The 16,093-nt window shown below is 44.3% G+C and overlaps 1 protein-coding gene across 2 annotated transcripts in view; it reads right to left on the reverse strand.

The window, feature by feature from the left end:
- Positions 1-16,093, reverse strand: part of Dpysl3 (dihydropyrimidinase like 3) — a 111,521-nt gene that overhangs the window by 58,417 nt on the left and 37,011 nt on the right. The window contains exon 1 of one of the 2 annotated variants that reach the window (XM_038329895.2): positions 7,780-7,968. The exons of the other annotated variant lie outside the window; for it this stretch is intronic. Within the exon in view, the coding sequence (XP_038185823.1) occupies positions 7,780-7,818 (39 nt within the window). The 5' untranslated portion in view covers positions 7,819-7,968. Of the gene's footprint in view, positions 1-7,779; positions 7,969-16,093 lie in introns of those variants that run through there. 2 annotated transcript variants of the gene reach the window in all.

Raw genomic sequence — 16,093 nt, forward strand, 5'->3', positions numbered from 1 at the left:
AGAAGAAGAAACAAGAGCAATAAGCTACTCCCTAGACAGTATTTCTAAAATACCATGGTGCATGTGCTAATGAGACTAATATCTGCTAATAATTCTAAGGGCTATGTGGTCTATGCACAAAAGCAGACAGAGGCATCCATTAAGATTTATGTTTGCATTCAGGTTCAAAGAGTCATGGTGACAATTTCCTTTATTTGAAAGAAGAGTTAATGGTCTGAATGAATTCTTTCAGTTGTTAATAGTAAGAGAAATGATTTGTCCGTTCACAACTGAAACATGCTTGGAAGGGGTGCATGGATTTTGGGAGTGGGCACAGCCAGGGAAGAAGAAAGTGTAAATGATGGAGGGCTTCCAGGTACATTTGCCTATGGCAGGCCCTGGACCACAGTCACTCACTTGTTCGATTACAGTGATGTGTTTCTCTTGGCTCAGTGAGCCAGTTTCTTACATTCAGACCTTATCTTTAAGTCTTAAGAATGAATATTCTTGAAAGTTGTCAGTGAGAAAGAGACTGGTGTTCAGGAGCAAAAGGCACATTCTTTCGGGTCATCTTTTCTATTTAAAGTAATTCTGCAAGTCAATGTCAAATGTATCTATTCATTCAACATTGTTTGTGAGGTTTCTTTTCCTTAAACAGGGGACCCAATATGTGCCGGTCATAGATTTGAGTGCAGGGTGTTCACTGGTAGCCTCACAGAGAGCCCAGGGCATTACTGGGCTTTTGAGAGGCGGCTGTTTCCATTGGACAGCAGCCATCATATTTAAAATATCAGCACGGGCAGCCAAAAAGGCTTGGGCGAGCACAGGCTCAGAGCTGTTTTCTGTTTGCTTGTTTGTTTGACTAGTCTGGATTTGTGGCAATTGTCGCCTTTGTGCCTTTATCAATGGCAGCCTTCACTGAAGGAGGCACAGTGACAGCAAATGAATCATGGCATCACTCTAATAATGTTAGTTTTCATTAACCCAAATATCTGCTATAGAAAGGGCAATTCACTCATTACTACCCACACCCCCGCTGTTGTTTGGTGTAGTCTATTCTCTAAGTCCACTCCCTAAATAAGAAAACCTGAGACCTTCAGGGTAAAAAGCAACTAGAGTCCCTTCTATCCAACACAGATGTTGGCTGGTCCTGCTGAGCCGAAGCCAACAACTCTCATGCATTTCCCTGCTCGAGCTTCCCTCACAGGAGCAGTTAGTTATGTCTAAGCGAATGTGGAACAGAGGAGGAAGGGCTGCCCCGCTCCTGCAACATTTGCATTAGCAGTGACCTTGGGGATCAGAGAGTGCAAAGATCTGTTTATCAGTGCAGATTCTGAGGCTGCCTGGAGTCTTAGGTAAATGAGAGGCCAGGGCAGGGCTGAGGACACTCCCTTCAGGGTTCTGTTGCTCTGTGGTCAGAAAAGAGCTTGCTTGCTTCCCTAAGGGATGCCTCTCTTCAGATAAAATCTGGGCTGTGGCTATAGTAGTTCAGCATAGAGTTAAACTGAGTGTATAAGATGTACAAGATCCTGGATATTATCATCAGGGGAAAGAATTCTCTCTTATCCTCCATGTCTTATTGTTTAGTAATTCTATGGCAGAAAAAAAAAGTAAGCCATGAGAAATTTGTCTTTGAGTTCCAGATGTCCCCAAAAGGTTCCTGGGCCATTCTATTATGGAGCTTCCATGGGGCTTAGAGTGCTGGGTGGGTCTCTGAATGGGAATAAGGAGCCTAGCTCCTTCTGTCTGGGAAAAGGACAGGGCCAGAGAATGAGAAGGGGTTGCAGGCCCAGATCTGCAGTTAAGCAAGGCAGGAAAACCCAAAAACAAAGACAAAACAAAAAACTAACAAACAAATAAACAACAACAAAAACCAGCATCTGCTTTCCATCCTGAACTGCTACGTGCTCCTGGGCAAAAGCCAGAAGGAAACTCAGAGGCCTGAAAGAACTGCCTTAGACGGGTAGACGCTCTGCTCTTCCTCCAATGGTGATGCTACACACTTGGCCAGCACCTCCTCACCCCACCCCTTCTGGCAAATATTGGCTGCCTGAGCTACCAGGTGTAGAGAATTAGAGGTGGGGGGGAGTCACTTGTCTCCAAGGAACTCCTGCTTTCTTGCTTAGGTAACAGTCTTTTCTCTGGATGGAACAAACCCAGGATCTTTCTTTTAACCCACGTGACTTTAGTCAAATTAGGAAATCTCTCTGATCCTTTCTCTAGAGGGCACAGTAGTGACATGTAACTGTATGTCCAAGTTGCAGTGAACTAAATTAATTAATCCACTCAGCCTGTGGTGGGGTACAAGGGGTAATTCCATTGGTTTGGGCTCAGTCACTTGATGATCTATAATAGCTCCATTGTGCTTGAGCTTCATCTTGCTAACCAGCACTCTAGTTCAGAGGATGCCCTCCTCAGGAGAAGGCATATTTCTACTCCACAAAGGGACTAAGTTCAAAATAAGAGCCAGGTGGAAGGACTGATCTTATTTTACCAGATGAGCTCTTATTTTGGAGGGAACTCTATATTGTATGTTGACACAGACATGTGTTGAAATTGATTTGATGGAAAAGGGGCTTATAGAAGACCCTGTTCTCCAAGGTCTTTTACAATTGTTTCTCAGTGGCCTGAGAGAAGGTGGAGGATAGGTGGAGCTTCACTGGGTGTAGGGGTGGTGGTTTCTGCTCACCTATTGTTATCACCTCAGAGGGAGGATGGTCCCCATCTTTTTAGTCCCTTCTGATTAAAAGCAGGGGCTGGATCAAACAGGCACATTTGTACCCTAGGGACACATCCCCACTGTAGTTAACACGTTGCAGCTTTTATGCGTAATAAGCAGATATAAATGGTCTTATAAAACATGCCAAGAGCTGAAGAACAAAGAGCTATATAGAATACAAAGGGGGTTTTGTTCTTTTTCAAATTTAATCTAGTTTTTCTAATTTAGGAAGAAAGTGGTAGAGAAAAGGCCACTACAAGTGGAGTTGTGAACAGCCCGCTGGAAAGGCTGAGCCACCCTATGTCACTCTAGATTGAAGCTGAGAAGGACTGGAAACAGCACAGTGCAAACGTATATGGGAATTTCTGGATCTGTCCAAAGGCAGTCTGGTGGCCTCTTGTCTGACTGTCAGAAAAGAATGACAGGCACAATTCTACAGACTTGAAATATAACTAAGGCAAGAATATTATTAATGTTTTATGTGACATCATTTTCATTCTTCTCTGTTTGAAAACATGTTTTAAAAGTTTCCTAAGGGAATCTCTTTACAAACCAGACATTTGTCAAATGTTCCCTTATTAATTTTCACACTCTGAAATAAACAAACTGGTGTTTACTATCTTGAACACCTCTGGGTTCACGGACCACGTTCGGGGGTCACAGCTCATTGAACCTCCTATCAGCCCAGTGGGATGAAAAGAGACAATTTTTATTTACCAGCTGGTGGGTGAACCAGGTAAGTTTCAAATTCTTTTAAGAAATCTCTGGAATTCCCCCAAATATTTTTGCTGGTTTGGCCACAGCAACTGGCACTCCAAGCTCTTAGTACACCTGGGGCATGTTGATTATACTTCAGAAAGAATAGCCTGGTTGGGAATCATGGCATACCTGCTCAGAGTATAGAGGAACAGAACAGATATTTCTGGCATGACCTGAGTCAACATTTCCACAATCAGTTAGCTCAAATGCTTCCCATTCCTAAGTGGTTTTCATGTGCTTTTCACTCTGGAATTCCCCTTCCAAGACTCCTTACTTGGATAGGCTGGCTTCTTCTTTTGGTCTCCACATTCTAATTCTCTACCTCCTGATATTTTCTTCCCATTAAGTGACACCTTCTGAAGCACAAGATGTGCTTCACAGATGTGGGGCGTAGATTGTATTGTCCCCTTCCTCAAAGTTAAGTCTAGGCCCCCACTCCAAAGGCCACAGGCACTCCTCTAGTTCACTGGACCCTTTTATTTCTTAAAAAAAAGTTCTTGCCTTTGAACCTATGGCCTGACAATAGCCCCATTTCCAGCAAGATCTGAGTTCAGGCTCTATGCTCTAGATTGAAACTGCCAGCTGGTATGTCACTCAGCAATGTCTGAGGATCGCACAGGTAACTCAGCCTCCAGAGAACAGAAATGTAGTTCCTTCTACATACAAGGCACTACTTACAAAAATCCATTAGGTTTTAGAAAAAGCCACCTCTCTGTGGTTTGTCTCACAGAAAGACACAGAGCAGGTGGGGAGGGAGAAAAGGAGAGAATTCTGGGGCTCTTCATGTGACCTTGGGAGGCTACAGCTGCATAAAAACGACTTTGAATTTGGAGAAGCCATGAATATGATTTCCAGTTTTTCCCCCAAACTCCCACTGTGTGACTCTGAGTAACTGACTTGATCTACCCAGGTTTCCAGGCTCTAAACTCTGAAGTGGGTTTTTGTGGATGCTCTCACAAGAAAATACACAGAAAGTACTGGTACCCACACATCAGGGGTCTTCCCATTGCTGTGGTCAGCTTTAAGTTGGAGCTTATATTAGAGAAAGAAAATGACTGACTGTCACCATAAAAAAAGCCTGCAAATTAACATAGTAGAGGTATCATTCCAAATGCTATATTTTTATGAAACATAATAGATAAAAGATTTTAAGGTTTGCTTAAACCCCTAGAATATGAATACTCTCAGACTGTATTGATTTTAGGCTTGAATAGGAGAAACATACAATGCACACAACACAATACTGGAACAAAGTAACAGGTTAGGAGATATATTTAATCATCCAGTCATTGAACTGATAACTCCTTAGGTACTAGGTGGCCAGCATGGTATCAGATAGTTGACCTAGAAGGTCTCTTGCCTAATCCATCGAGCAACCCAGAATGACTAGTGTCTGCCACTGAGGGTCGAGGACCAGTGTTGAGGTGGAAAAGATGTTTCACCTTGATGCCCTGAAAAGGCAAAATAAGATCCTAGCTTGAGCTACTCACAAGCAAAGCCCCATCCCCGTTCCACCAGCAACAGCAAAACCTCCTGCCCTCAAGAAACCAATGCACACTTGAGAGTAGAAAAGCTTTCACCTGATGAGGCCAGTGGAAGCAGGCTGAGGGAGGAAAGCAATTAAAACAAAACAACAGTAACCCTCACTTCTACCAAAAATGATGGCTGAAGGTGGTGTCTAGAGAGACAAGTGGGTCAGGCTCCCTCCGCCAAGACTGCCTCCTTCAGTCTTCAGCCTATAGTGACACTTGAGCTACTGGGTGGGGCTGCCTTAACAGGAAAGAAGACAGGGACTAGGACGGTTAATTCGGATTTTAGAAGGTTAGCTAGCTGTCTTAAAAATGAACCAATATTGACAGCAGGGAACACATTTTTGTATTTAGAGTTTTAATTACTTTTCCAATCTTTGTAGAGCTGTGTCCATATTTTATATTTTTAACCTATGTCTAGGAGAGGTATTTTAATACTTGTAATAGGAAGATAATCTCTTATAGTCATAGAAACATACAATGATATTTTATTCCAAGGAAGAATCCTTGTTTGTAGAAATGCAAGCACAAAGCATGAGGGGAAAAAAAATCTAGAAATGGATTCCTTATCCCCAAAGACAACCCCGCCCCCTGCCATGCCCTCCTTGCCATCCGCCTGGTTTTAACAATGACTGCCAGGCAGCCTGGCTTGAAGAAATTCACACCCACTGTCCATTCCTGTTCCAGCTGCTGGAGATGCAGCTCTAGCTTCCAGTACCCGCTGTATGTAGTACCACACCCATGCACAGAGAAAGAATGGGAGACGCACTGAAAATGAAGGAAGTACCCCTGGGAAGAGCATCCAAATAGAGACAAAAGGGAACCCTTACTAGCCCCCTCCTGAGAATAGGGCAGGGCACAGTCACAGTTACCATGGTTCCTAAGGCGAGCTATCCTGGCTAAATGTCTTTATCTTTCCTTAACGGTGGCTGAAATGGTACCTAGAGGGATGGGTGTGGTCCTGAATGCCATGTCACAGGCTGGGTCTGTAAGAAGAATGAATGAGACCTTTGAAAATTGGACGGGGCAGGGGATGATTCTCTGTCTGTCCCAAAAAGGATATTTGGTAAGTGCAGACTAGATGTAAATAAGTGGAATGCAGCGGACCTCCAGCTGCAGTAGCATGAGAGACTTGGTCTCATCACTTCATTAAAGTAACCAATATAAAGGCAAAGCTGAGATCCCAACTAGATTCAAAGAGAATACAAAGAGTGATACCTTCTATATTTCTCTGCAAAGGCAACTGGCACCAAGCAAACACCGACACAATGTTTTCCCAAGAATGGAGAGTTAATGCTGTCAGGTAGTGATACAGGAGTATACCTTTGAGCCCAAAGCCTCTGCCAGGCAAAAGGATCCCTACCCAGCTCAGCTATTCTCCCTAGGGAGTGTTTCTTCCCTGGTGGGATCAAGTGGACGACCTGGTAGGGGTGGGGTGCGAACGCCAAAGTGAAGGAAGGCTCAGGTGTACACTGAAGGTGAGATGCTACAATACAAATAAGCCGCTTAACAATGCGGTGCGGGAGGTGCATGAAGAAGGTCCTTCACTCAATGGCATAGGAAGCACAAGAGGCAAAAGTGTACACAGACTCAGGCTCGTGGCAAAATCTTGGCAGATCGCTACAAATTGAGCAGGTGGCAGGTAGAAGTGGGCCCTGGGGCAGCTGCAGAGCCTCCCAGAGGCCAGCTATCACTTCCTTTGTTCCCCTTGCAAAGATGGAGTAGCCACCCATCCCTCTAATACACACACAAACACACACACACACACACACACACACACACACACACTCAATACAACAACCATACTGCTTCTTGCTAAGCCACCAAATGTCATGGGCTATTGCTTTTTGTTTTAATGCTATCCCAGACTGCCAAACGTCTTCACTATTCAGGGCATCAAGTCAACTAACTCATCAGTGAGGAATCACAGGCTGGGCGAGGTATTTTGTCCAGGACAGCACCTGGGTGGAAAACCGTTCAATAGCAGATAAAAGCATGTCCTCTTCTCTAACCCGCCCTAGGTGCACCAGCCAGTCGCCGGTGGCTCAGTCTAACACACAATGGCAGTTGGACACCGCATGCACTCAGTGTCGTTGTGCAACTGCAAACTAAAATGTTCTCTGAAAACTCAGCTTTCTTTTGGACGAGGAATAGGAATGGCATGTAAAAGGTAAACGATTACGGTGAAATAAAGTTGCTCATTTTCATTGCAGCCACGTTAGTTGTTGAGTCTGGAATCTGACACACCCAGACCTAGACCAGTTTAAATGTGAGAAAGGAGGGTACCCCCGAGGACTGGTATTTCAGGCACCCACAGAACCCTCTCCAAGGCGTCTGTATCAAATCCTTACTGCCAGAGCTAGGAGAGGGGCGCGGTCCGGCTGGCAAGTGCCGGTGGAGAAAGGTGTCATCTCTCATACCCTGCCAAACCCAAAGGATCCATCAACAAAAATCACACCTCAAGCTGCGGGAGCACACACCGATCCCCACGCCCCATTCCCAGGCGAGACTAGGATCCGCTGAGCCCTGTGAGGCAGGCGCTCTGGGCAGTGGAGATGGACAAACAATCCGAAGTTCTCCGAGTCAGTGTTTAGGTTTTCCTCTTTGTTTTGATTTCCTCAAGCCCCACGGTCGCTGCACCAGCTTGGCGCCGGCTGTGCCGTCTGGTCCGACCGCCGCATTCAAGTACCCGGACCGCTCTGGGTCCCTGTTTCCCGAGGGACCCAGCGGGGACGCCAGTGGCATCCGCGCCGCCCCGCCCGCGGCCCGCTAGGAGTCAACCGGCCGACTCACCGTGATCCGTGGGATGTTCTTCTTGCCCTGGTAGGACATGGTTGCTGCTCTGGCTGCAGGGGATGCCTGCCTTGCTGCTACTGCTGCTGCTCGTGCGTCTGGCTCAGCGCACAGCGCCCCAGATCAGGTGGAGGGAATGGTGCACTGGCCGGTGCTGCCGCCTCCTCTCGCCTCCGCCCCCCTCCCGGGCTCCCGCGGCGACTGCCAGAGACAATAGTAAATCTCCCCGGTTTCCCTTAGCCCCGACCAGCCCCCGGCCACTCGCACCCTCCTCCGCTGGCGTTCACGCCCGGGTTGGGGCTTCTTTTTTGTTTTTTCTTTTGTGGTGCCAGCTGGGACCCCGTAAGGCAGGAATAGCTGATCTAAGACTCCTCCCTCTTCTCTCTTATCCCTATTGATTTTCTTCTTTGCATCTGCCTCACCCCACTCCTCCCCCCGCCAAGGCTCCCCCGCCTTTACTTGCTAGATCCGCGGAACCAGTCAGCTCTTCAGCCACCAGGGGGCGCGAGGGACTTTTCAGGGCAAGGATGCTACAACCCCAGGCGAAGCCACGCTAGTGGCCTATGCGCCTCCAGGGCCAAACCCCTCGGAACACCCACACCTCCCACTATTCCCTACCCGGATCTCCCATCTTCTCTACTATGCTTTTAAAAAGGAGATGGCACCGGACTCATCTCCGGGAGTCGACTGTCCTCCACCACTTGCGGACAGAATGTGGCGCCGCCGCCTTTGTTAGAACCAAAGGCTGGGCGGCGCCTCTGCTGCTTGCAGGGTATTTGTAAACAGCAGGCACAGACCCTTGGAGAGCAGAGACCTGATCAGACTTTATGCCACTTGACTCCGTGTCTGGAATATATGCACTTAAAAATACAAAGCAACTTAACTCGGGGCGTGGATGTGTGTAAGAGCAACGTAAGGCTTCTTGCTCGTTCTCTGCATTTAAAAAATATTCTTTGCCTGACTCTTACAGCTCAAGAAAGAGCATGTGCTGCTCTGTGGGTACAAGGCAGAGAAAACCCCTATAGTGGGAAGGCAAAGGCCCTGCACGTTCCCGGTTCAGCCACGGGGTTGTGAGCGGACCTCTTTTGCCAGTGTGGTTGTCTTTGAGCAACCCGCCAGGTATGCAGCGCAAAATCCCGGGTTTATTGTTGAAAGACACGATTTGCAAGAGTGAAAAAGGTGGCCTTTGAAGCGCTGGTACCTAATGTCTTTTGGCTGAAAAGGCCAAGAGAGACTGGAGAAGCCACTATGCTCGCGGAACAGCGATGGTGGTGGGGGGGCGGGGGGGAGTTCTAAAAAATAATCCCAAACATACAATTTTATTAACATCAAAAAATTGGCTTGCTAATTTTTTTGCTATTTTTTTTTTTTGCTAATTGCAAAAATTAGAAAATCTTCTTAAGTCTCCTATCACCTCCCCAGCTCTCCAATTCTCAGTCAGCCCAAATGTTCCACTAAACAGAAATTCCGTGCCTGTCATTCAGCTTGAGTCATGCTGTTAGGGATCTGACATTGACATTGCTATAAGGCAGGCCTTCTGGCCACACTTCTTGACAACTTACAATTAAACTGAAGATTTTCTTGGAACAGAAGAGCTATGTAAGGCACCTACAGAAATAGGGTTCCGAATGTCCTAGCCTCTGCTTCCTACAAACAGGAAATGAGCTAACCTGATCACATAATCAAAGGACACACTAATTGCCTCAAACACTCCCTCTCTAGTATGTTAATCCGAGGCTTCCGGTTAGTCATGGGCAATTGGACAGAACGCAATTTTCAAAGGAAAAGTTGAAGAATTTCTCAATTTATTTCTGGCCCAGAGGAAGAATGCCAAATGAAGGTCACCACCTTGAAATCTTTTCCAAGACACAGAAAGAATGAAAAAAGAGAGAGAAAAGACTGGGTCAAAGAAATACCCTAAACATTTTGGTTTGTTCTTACATAGATGCTAAAACCACTAACCAGGAGGGAGTTGTGATATCACAAAGAATTTTGGGACTAACATGCAAATGAGTAGGGTTATATTTAGAGCAAAGAGAATAAACTATGGGCTATGAAACTATGCAGAGCAATGTGTGTGTGCTTCTCTCTCTCTCTCTCTCTCTCTCTCTCTCTCTCTCTCTCTGTGTGTGTGTGTGTGTGTGTGTGCGTGTGTGTGTGTCAGTCTGTTTCCCTGTCTCTCTCTTTCTCTGTCTCTGTCTCTCCTGGATTTTATTGTTCCAAACTTAACTTGTACTGGAAGAGATCTTTATAAGTTTGTTTAGGAAAAACAGAGATAGATACTGAATGTTTACAATCTTAACCAAATCTATTACTATTACTATTCTTATTCTTTCTTCCTATTCTTCTTCCTCTTCCTTCTCATTTTCCTTTTGCTCTTCTTCTCTCTTTCCTCCCTTACTTCATTCTCTTATTTCTGTTCACTTCATGGCTTTTTTGACTTTATTTCCTTGGATGATGTCACTGAAATCCAGAACATCCTTCATTAAATTCCCATTACAGTTTTTGACTACTGGATGATCATGTAGATCGTGCAGAGTTGACTCAACCTGTTGAAGCGGAGATTGAATGCAAGAGGCCATGCTCAGCAGGAACTGTGGTGTGTTCCTGGGATCAGACTGTTGCAGAAGTCCCTGCACAGAAAAGCATTATAGCCAGCTAATTAGTTCAAGCTGCTGCCATCATCAGAGCCATACAACAAACAATTTTTCCCTTCAGCTGTCCCCTTCAGCCATCTTCCTCTTTCTTAAAAGAAAAGAAAAGTCTTTGGGATGACTGAAGAAAAAAAAAAAGCCTTCTTTGGCAATTCCAGCAGTATAAAAGACAAGGCAACCATCGATTCAGGCTGCCTCTGTGTCTGGCCAAGAGAGCAGTGGAATCAGCGTGATGTTTTCCACAGAAGGATTCAGAATGCTTTTTCCTTGGATACACAGTAGGACTTGGCTTAAAGTATCACAGGAAACTGTGAGACGGAGCAACTCGGACACATAGAAATAGAAACTTGGTGTTGGTCCCAAAGAAACTTAACTTTGGCCACCAAAGCTGCCACACCCCAAAACTTTGGCCAATGGCTACTCTATTCTAGTTGCTCAGGCTACAGGCTTATCGTCATCCTCAATGTCCTTTCGTGGGTCATACTCTAACCCTTCCTATCACTCTGTCAGCAGATTCGCTTCCTGCCTTTAAATACATCCAGACTATGAAACTCCTCTCTCTGTCAAGCCATCCTTCGCTCTGTAAGCTTACAGGAGTAACTCTTGGCTGAGTTCTTTACTTCAGCAGCTCTCATTATTAACACAGCCCATAATACACACATACTCTTTGCTTTGTACTTACTAAAGACCGTCATTTTTCTAGATGGTGGAGTTAGAAACATGAATGGTAATGTTGCCAATTGTGGAGTTTGCTTCCCACTTTCCTTCAGAAGAGTGCAATTTGTAACTTGTAGCCCCAATCTCTACTTATCCATCCCCATAGCACATTTTATCATGTGACTTATTAATGCAGCACTTGGTATTATTGCTAGAAAATAGACTTCTGCACCTCAAAAGAATGTAGGCTTTTTGACAGCAGTAAATGTGTCAATGTTATTCACTGAATGGCTCAACTAGGTCCCTGATCATTTAAATTGTTAAAGAATTGTCAACATAAAAAATTTTAAAATAAATGTCTCTCAAGGAAGGCTATACAGGTGGAATAGTTTTTCTGCAACTCTTCCATATAATTGGAGTCTAGTTTTAAAACATTAGTCTTAGTTCTCTATAGCTTGGTGTTTTCTAATTCTGAATTCAATTCAAGATGGTTGGAGACACATTTTGCTAACATGGGTAAAACCCAAAATTCCAAGGCCCAAGGAATGACCGAGTAGAATACATCTTATCCCTAAACACTGATTGCGAGGCCATAGCTTTAAAGAAGCTTACATCAGAGCTCCTTTATAGAGAAGACCAAGGACTTGGTTGTGTGGATTGAATGAGATTCCCCCCCTCCCCCCGCACAGTCTCCTGCATTTAAATGCTTGGTCAACAGTTGGTGCTGATGTCTGGGGAGGCTTGGAAGGAATGGTCTTGTTGAAGAAAGTATGTCACTGCAGGTGGGTCCAAATAAACTCCCTTTTCTATAAAAGTTACTTTTGCTATAACATTTTATCAGAGCAATAGAAAACCAAACATTTTTAATTAGAGACTTAAGAAACCATTGATATTGGCTTTCAAGGAAGAAAACATGGACTGGGGTCCAGACTGGTGTGTTGCTTAAGGACCCAGACTTGGAGGAAAAGGAACATTGACCCATAGTCCATTGTGCTGATTTCCTGATTCTATCATCTTCGCCAGTTCACATTTGCTGTTTAAAACTTGGTTTTCCATGCTGGTTTGAATGAGAATGTCCCTCCTCACCCCCATCAGCTCATGTATTTGAATGCTTGGTCCCTAGTTAGTGGAACTGTTTGGGAAGGATTAGGAGGTGTGGCCTTGTTGGAGTAGGTGTGTCACTGAGAATGGGCTCTGAGGTTTCAAAAGCCCCTGCCAGATGCAATATCTCTCTTTGCCTGCTGCCTGTGAATTGGATTACAGGGCTCTCAGTTACTTCTCCAGCACCATGTCTGCCTGTGTGTCCCCATGCTCAGAACCATAATGATAATGGCTAGCCTTCTGAGACTGTAAGTCTCCAATTGAGTGTTTTCTTTTATAAGGACTGCCTTGGTCATGGTGTCTCTTCAAAGTTTAGACCACAAAGGCAGTTTCCTTTTCCATAAATTGAAGACTGTGTTTACCTGTCTCACAGGGGAGTGGCTTTGTGATGAGTTATCATATAATTCAACTAACAATTTCATGAATTTCTGCCATGATGCCAAGGTAAGAGGAGTACAAATATGTAAACAAACCAGAGCCCAAAAAATCCTTTCTCTCATGAAGCTGGCATTCTAAGAAAAGAGGTGAGTCTAAACATTTACATGTATTTCAAGTGTTTGCCAATACATTGGAGATGAGTGAGGATAGGGAGAGGAAGAGGAAGTCACTTAAATTCATTGTAAGTTTGAAGAGGAGTTTACCCACAGAAGTTACCAGAAGCCCGCTGAGATGATGCTAGCCTGTACCAAAACAACAGTCTCATATTGGGTGTCCTTTGAAGTAAAAAATCAATACTACTGATGGATGTGGCTGGGTTATGAGAAATGACCACATTTAGTTATTTATTTATTTCCATTTGAGCAATTCATTGAAGGTGAGGATGCTGTTGGGGTTCTGAAAACTAGGTCCCAAAGATGAGTATTTTGATGGGTCAAGATATTTCAGGCCCTAACTACAAACACAGGTACCTCTGACCTCCATTTGCTTCTCTCCTGTGGGTGAAGCTTGGAAAACTTGCTGCCAAGTTCCCTGTCTCCGTGGACAGCTCTACCAATGGAAAGCAAATTGCTTCAGTCTCCTGCCTGAAACTTCATTAACTAAAGATGAAGCTCAGATGATATGAAGGCACACTGAAGTCTGTCACTACACCTGGATGTTCTTGTCACCCATGTGCCTACTTCAGTCTCAATAAAACTGTTCCATCCACTCTCTGCGTCATACAGACTTTGTCCTTGACCATTGTGTGCTCTCCAAACCCATTTAGTTCCACTAAAATTATTTTCTATAGCCCTAGAAATTGTCTACAATCTGTATTATCTCCTGCAGAACCAGGATATACAAGATTCCGAATCACATAGAGTTGGTGCATCATTACACTGTCATGATGTGCACAGCATAAATGTGCATGTCTTTTCTCCAATTAACCTGTCAGTGTAGTCCTGGGAACCTTAGTGGGCAGAGGGGAAAATTTCCTTCATGTCTTGTCCAGTCAAGCAGATGAAACTGTCCTAGGAAATCTTTGGAAATAATGAAAAAGGACGGGACAGTCTGGGAGGTGTCTGTGAACATCACGTGAAGAGCAGGGACAGCAGATGACCAGCTGGGATTCGGAGCTGCAGTGTTTTGTACCAACAGTGCTAGATGAGAGGAACCAACACGTGAGTGTGTCAGGGTGACACCACCATCAGGGTGTGACGTTTTGCGTGTCACAGAAAGTAGAGTCTTCACTTTTAAAGGAAAGCCGAGATGATGATAACAGAGAATCAACTCCTCACTGGGTGAAAACAGTATCAAGATTGCATGGCTTTGACCAGAGTTTCTCCAAAGTGAGCACTTCCCGAGCCATCTTATAGTGCTATGTGGGGTAGTACGCATGTGTGTGTGCATGCACACATGAGGGGTGTATGTGTATGCTATGTGATGTATTAAGTTAGTGAAGGATTGTTGGGGCTAGTTTAGTGGTGAAGAACCTGCCCCTCCTGTGCACAGTTCTAGGATTAATTCCCAGCCTCTATTTAAAAGTTAGGAAAGTAATATTTACAGAATGCAATCATTTGCATGTTCCAGAATGGGTTTCTTGTTGTTTGGGGGCAAAATCTCCATGGAATCTTTTTGGGAGAAAATCAGGGTAGAATTTGCAGACATCTAACACAGACAACTATTTCAAAGAATTTTGTTGTAAGCAGAGAGAGGGAAAAGGAGTAGTAGCTAGCACATAAAGCAGATGATAATTCAGCAAAACATTAACAGTGTATTTGTACGGCAAATGGTAGAATCAATAAGGAGGCACTAGAGAAATGAGACAATTTCTTCATGGAATTCTTAAACAGACAGCACAGGTGACACCTAGTGTTCAAGTGGAAGGCTTGTCCTGAGCTAGCAAGAAGATGCATCCTCCCCAGTTCCTAGAGGGCACAGTTCCAGGCAGGTGGCTATGTATACTGGAAGAGGTAGTATACGGGAATTGTCTCCTTACATGTGCTTTCTCTGCCATCCACCGAGACAATGGCAGTGGAAGTTAGAGGAGAGCTGGAAAGGGATGAGGGGGTGTGGGGCAGTTACTGGGCAGCTCAATGGAATTTCAATCAGTGGCCATGCCTTGAAAGAGAGTATCAGCACGGTGACAGACGTTCCTCCAGCTGCATTATCTTTCCACCTGTAGGTAGGAATAGGAATGGTGGAGAACTGGACCATGATGCTTTCAGGAGAGTGCTGAGACATACCAGAGAAATTCAAGGAAACTGAAGGTTAAGCACGAGTCTAAAGCGGTTGAGAAAGAAGAGAAGACCGAAGTTAATTAAGCAACAGCAATTCCCACTTCTGACGTCTTGATGCTCACTAAATTCATCTGTCTCTATCACCTGAAGTTTCTTTATAGAGATTAGATCAGAGCAGAACCAATGGAGAGAAGGGTTAATTAAATACACACAGGAAAAAGCCTGGAAAATTCTGTCTACTTTTTAATCTCCAAAAGATGTCTGAACTAGCTATAGCACTTGCAGTTTTGGATACTAATAATATTTATGCTTTGAAAATATTTATATTTTGTGCTATTAATATGAGAAAACATTTCCCTTTGGCTTTTATTTGAAAGATGGAAGAAAAAGAGCTCAAAGATAAATCTAAATCTGGGCAAGTACTGAAGGAGCAGGATCTATGTACCAGGCCCTGGTGACATGGCTTAACTGCTATCAAGTTACATAGACAAACATTCATTCATAGGACATCTCATCAGGTCATTTGGACATGTTAATGTTGCCTGTATTTCAAACAAAAAAAATCTTTGTCTGTAATTCCAATGTGACAGAAAAAAATTAAAGAGACCGTTCCCTGATATTATTTGATATTTACATAGTAAGCCAAGAAATGATCTGGCAAATAAGTTTGTCTTTGATACATGAAATTAAAAATATATAGTCATAAAAGCAGTATGATTGTGGGCTAATTCCGACATCAAACTCACAGTAGGTTGGGCAGAGGTACTCAGCCTTTAGTGTGTCTCTGGGTGGAGTTTTCCCTCTTTTCCTCAGTGGACTGTGATCCTGAAGGCTTCTTGCCTGGCCCAAAAGCTTTGTCTGTAGCTCATTTCAAAGGCCTGAACCAGGTAAATGAGGTTGGGAGGGAAGGGTTGGGTTACTACACGATGAGCTCTATCTCTGCTCCATCATAGGCTAGATACACAGGTGAAGTTACATTCACACCAATAGGAAAATATTTTGTCTTGGCCTGATCAATTTATTTGAATTGCAAGGATGTTATTGTGAATCATTTTTCCTGAAAGAAAGAAAGAAAGAAAGAAAGAAAGAAAGAAAGAAAGAAAAGAAAAGAAAAGAAATTCTGTGTCTCCAGCTATGTATGGGTTCGAGGCTGGGAATAGAGGTCCAGGGTGCTGTTTTGTTTTGACAGGGCCATGGTGTGTACGGTGTCCTCACTGTCCCATTCCACTGTCTTCCTGTTTTACC

Source organism: Arvicola amphibius, chromosome 5 (assembly GCF_903992535.2).
Source record: "Arvicola amphibius chromosome 5, mArvAmp1.2, whole genome shotgun sequence".
Classification (NCBI taxonomy): domain Eukaryota; kingdom Metazoa; phylum Chordata; class Mammalia; order Rodentia; family Cricetidae; genus Arvicola; species Arvicola amphibius.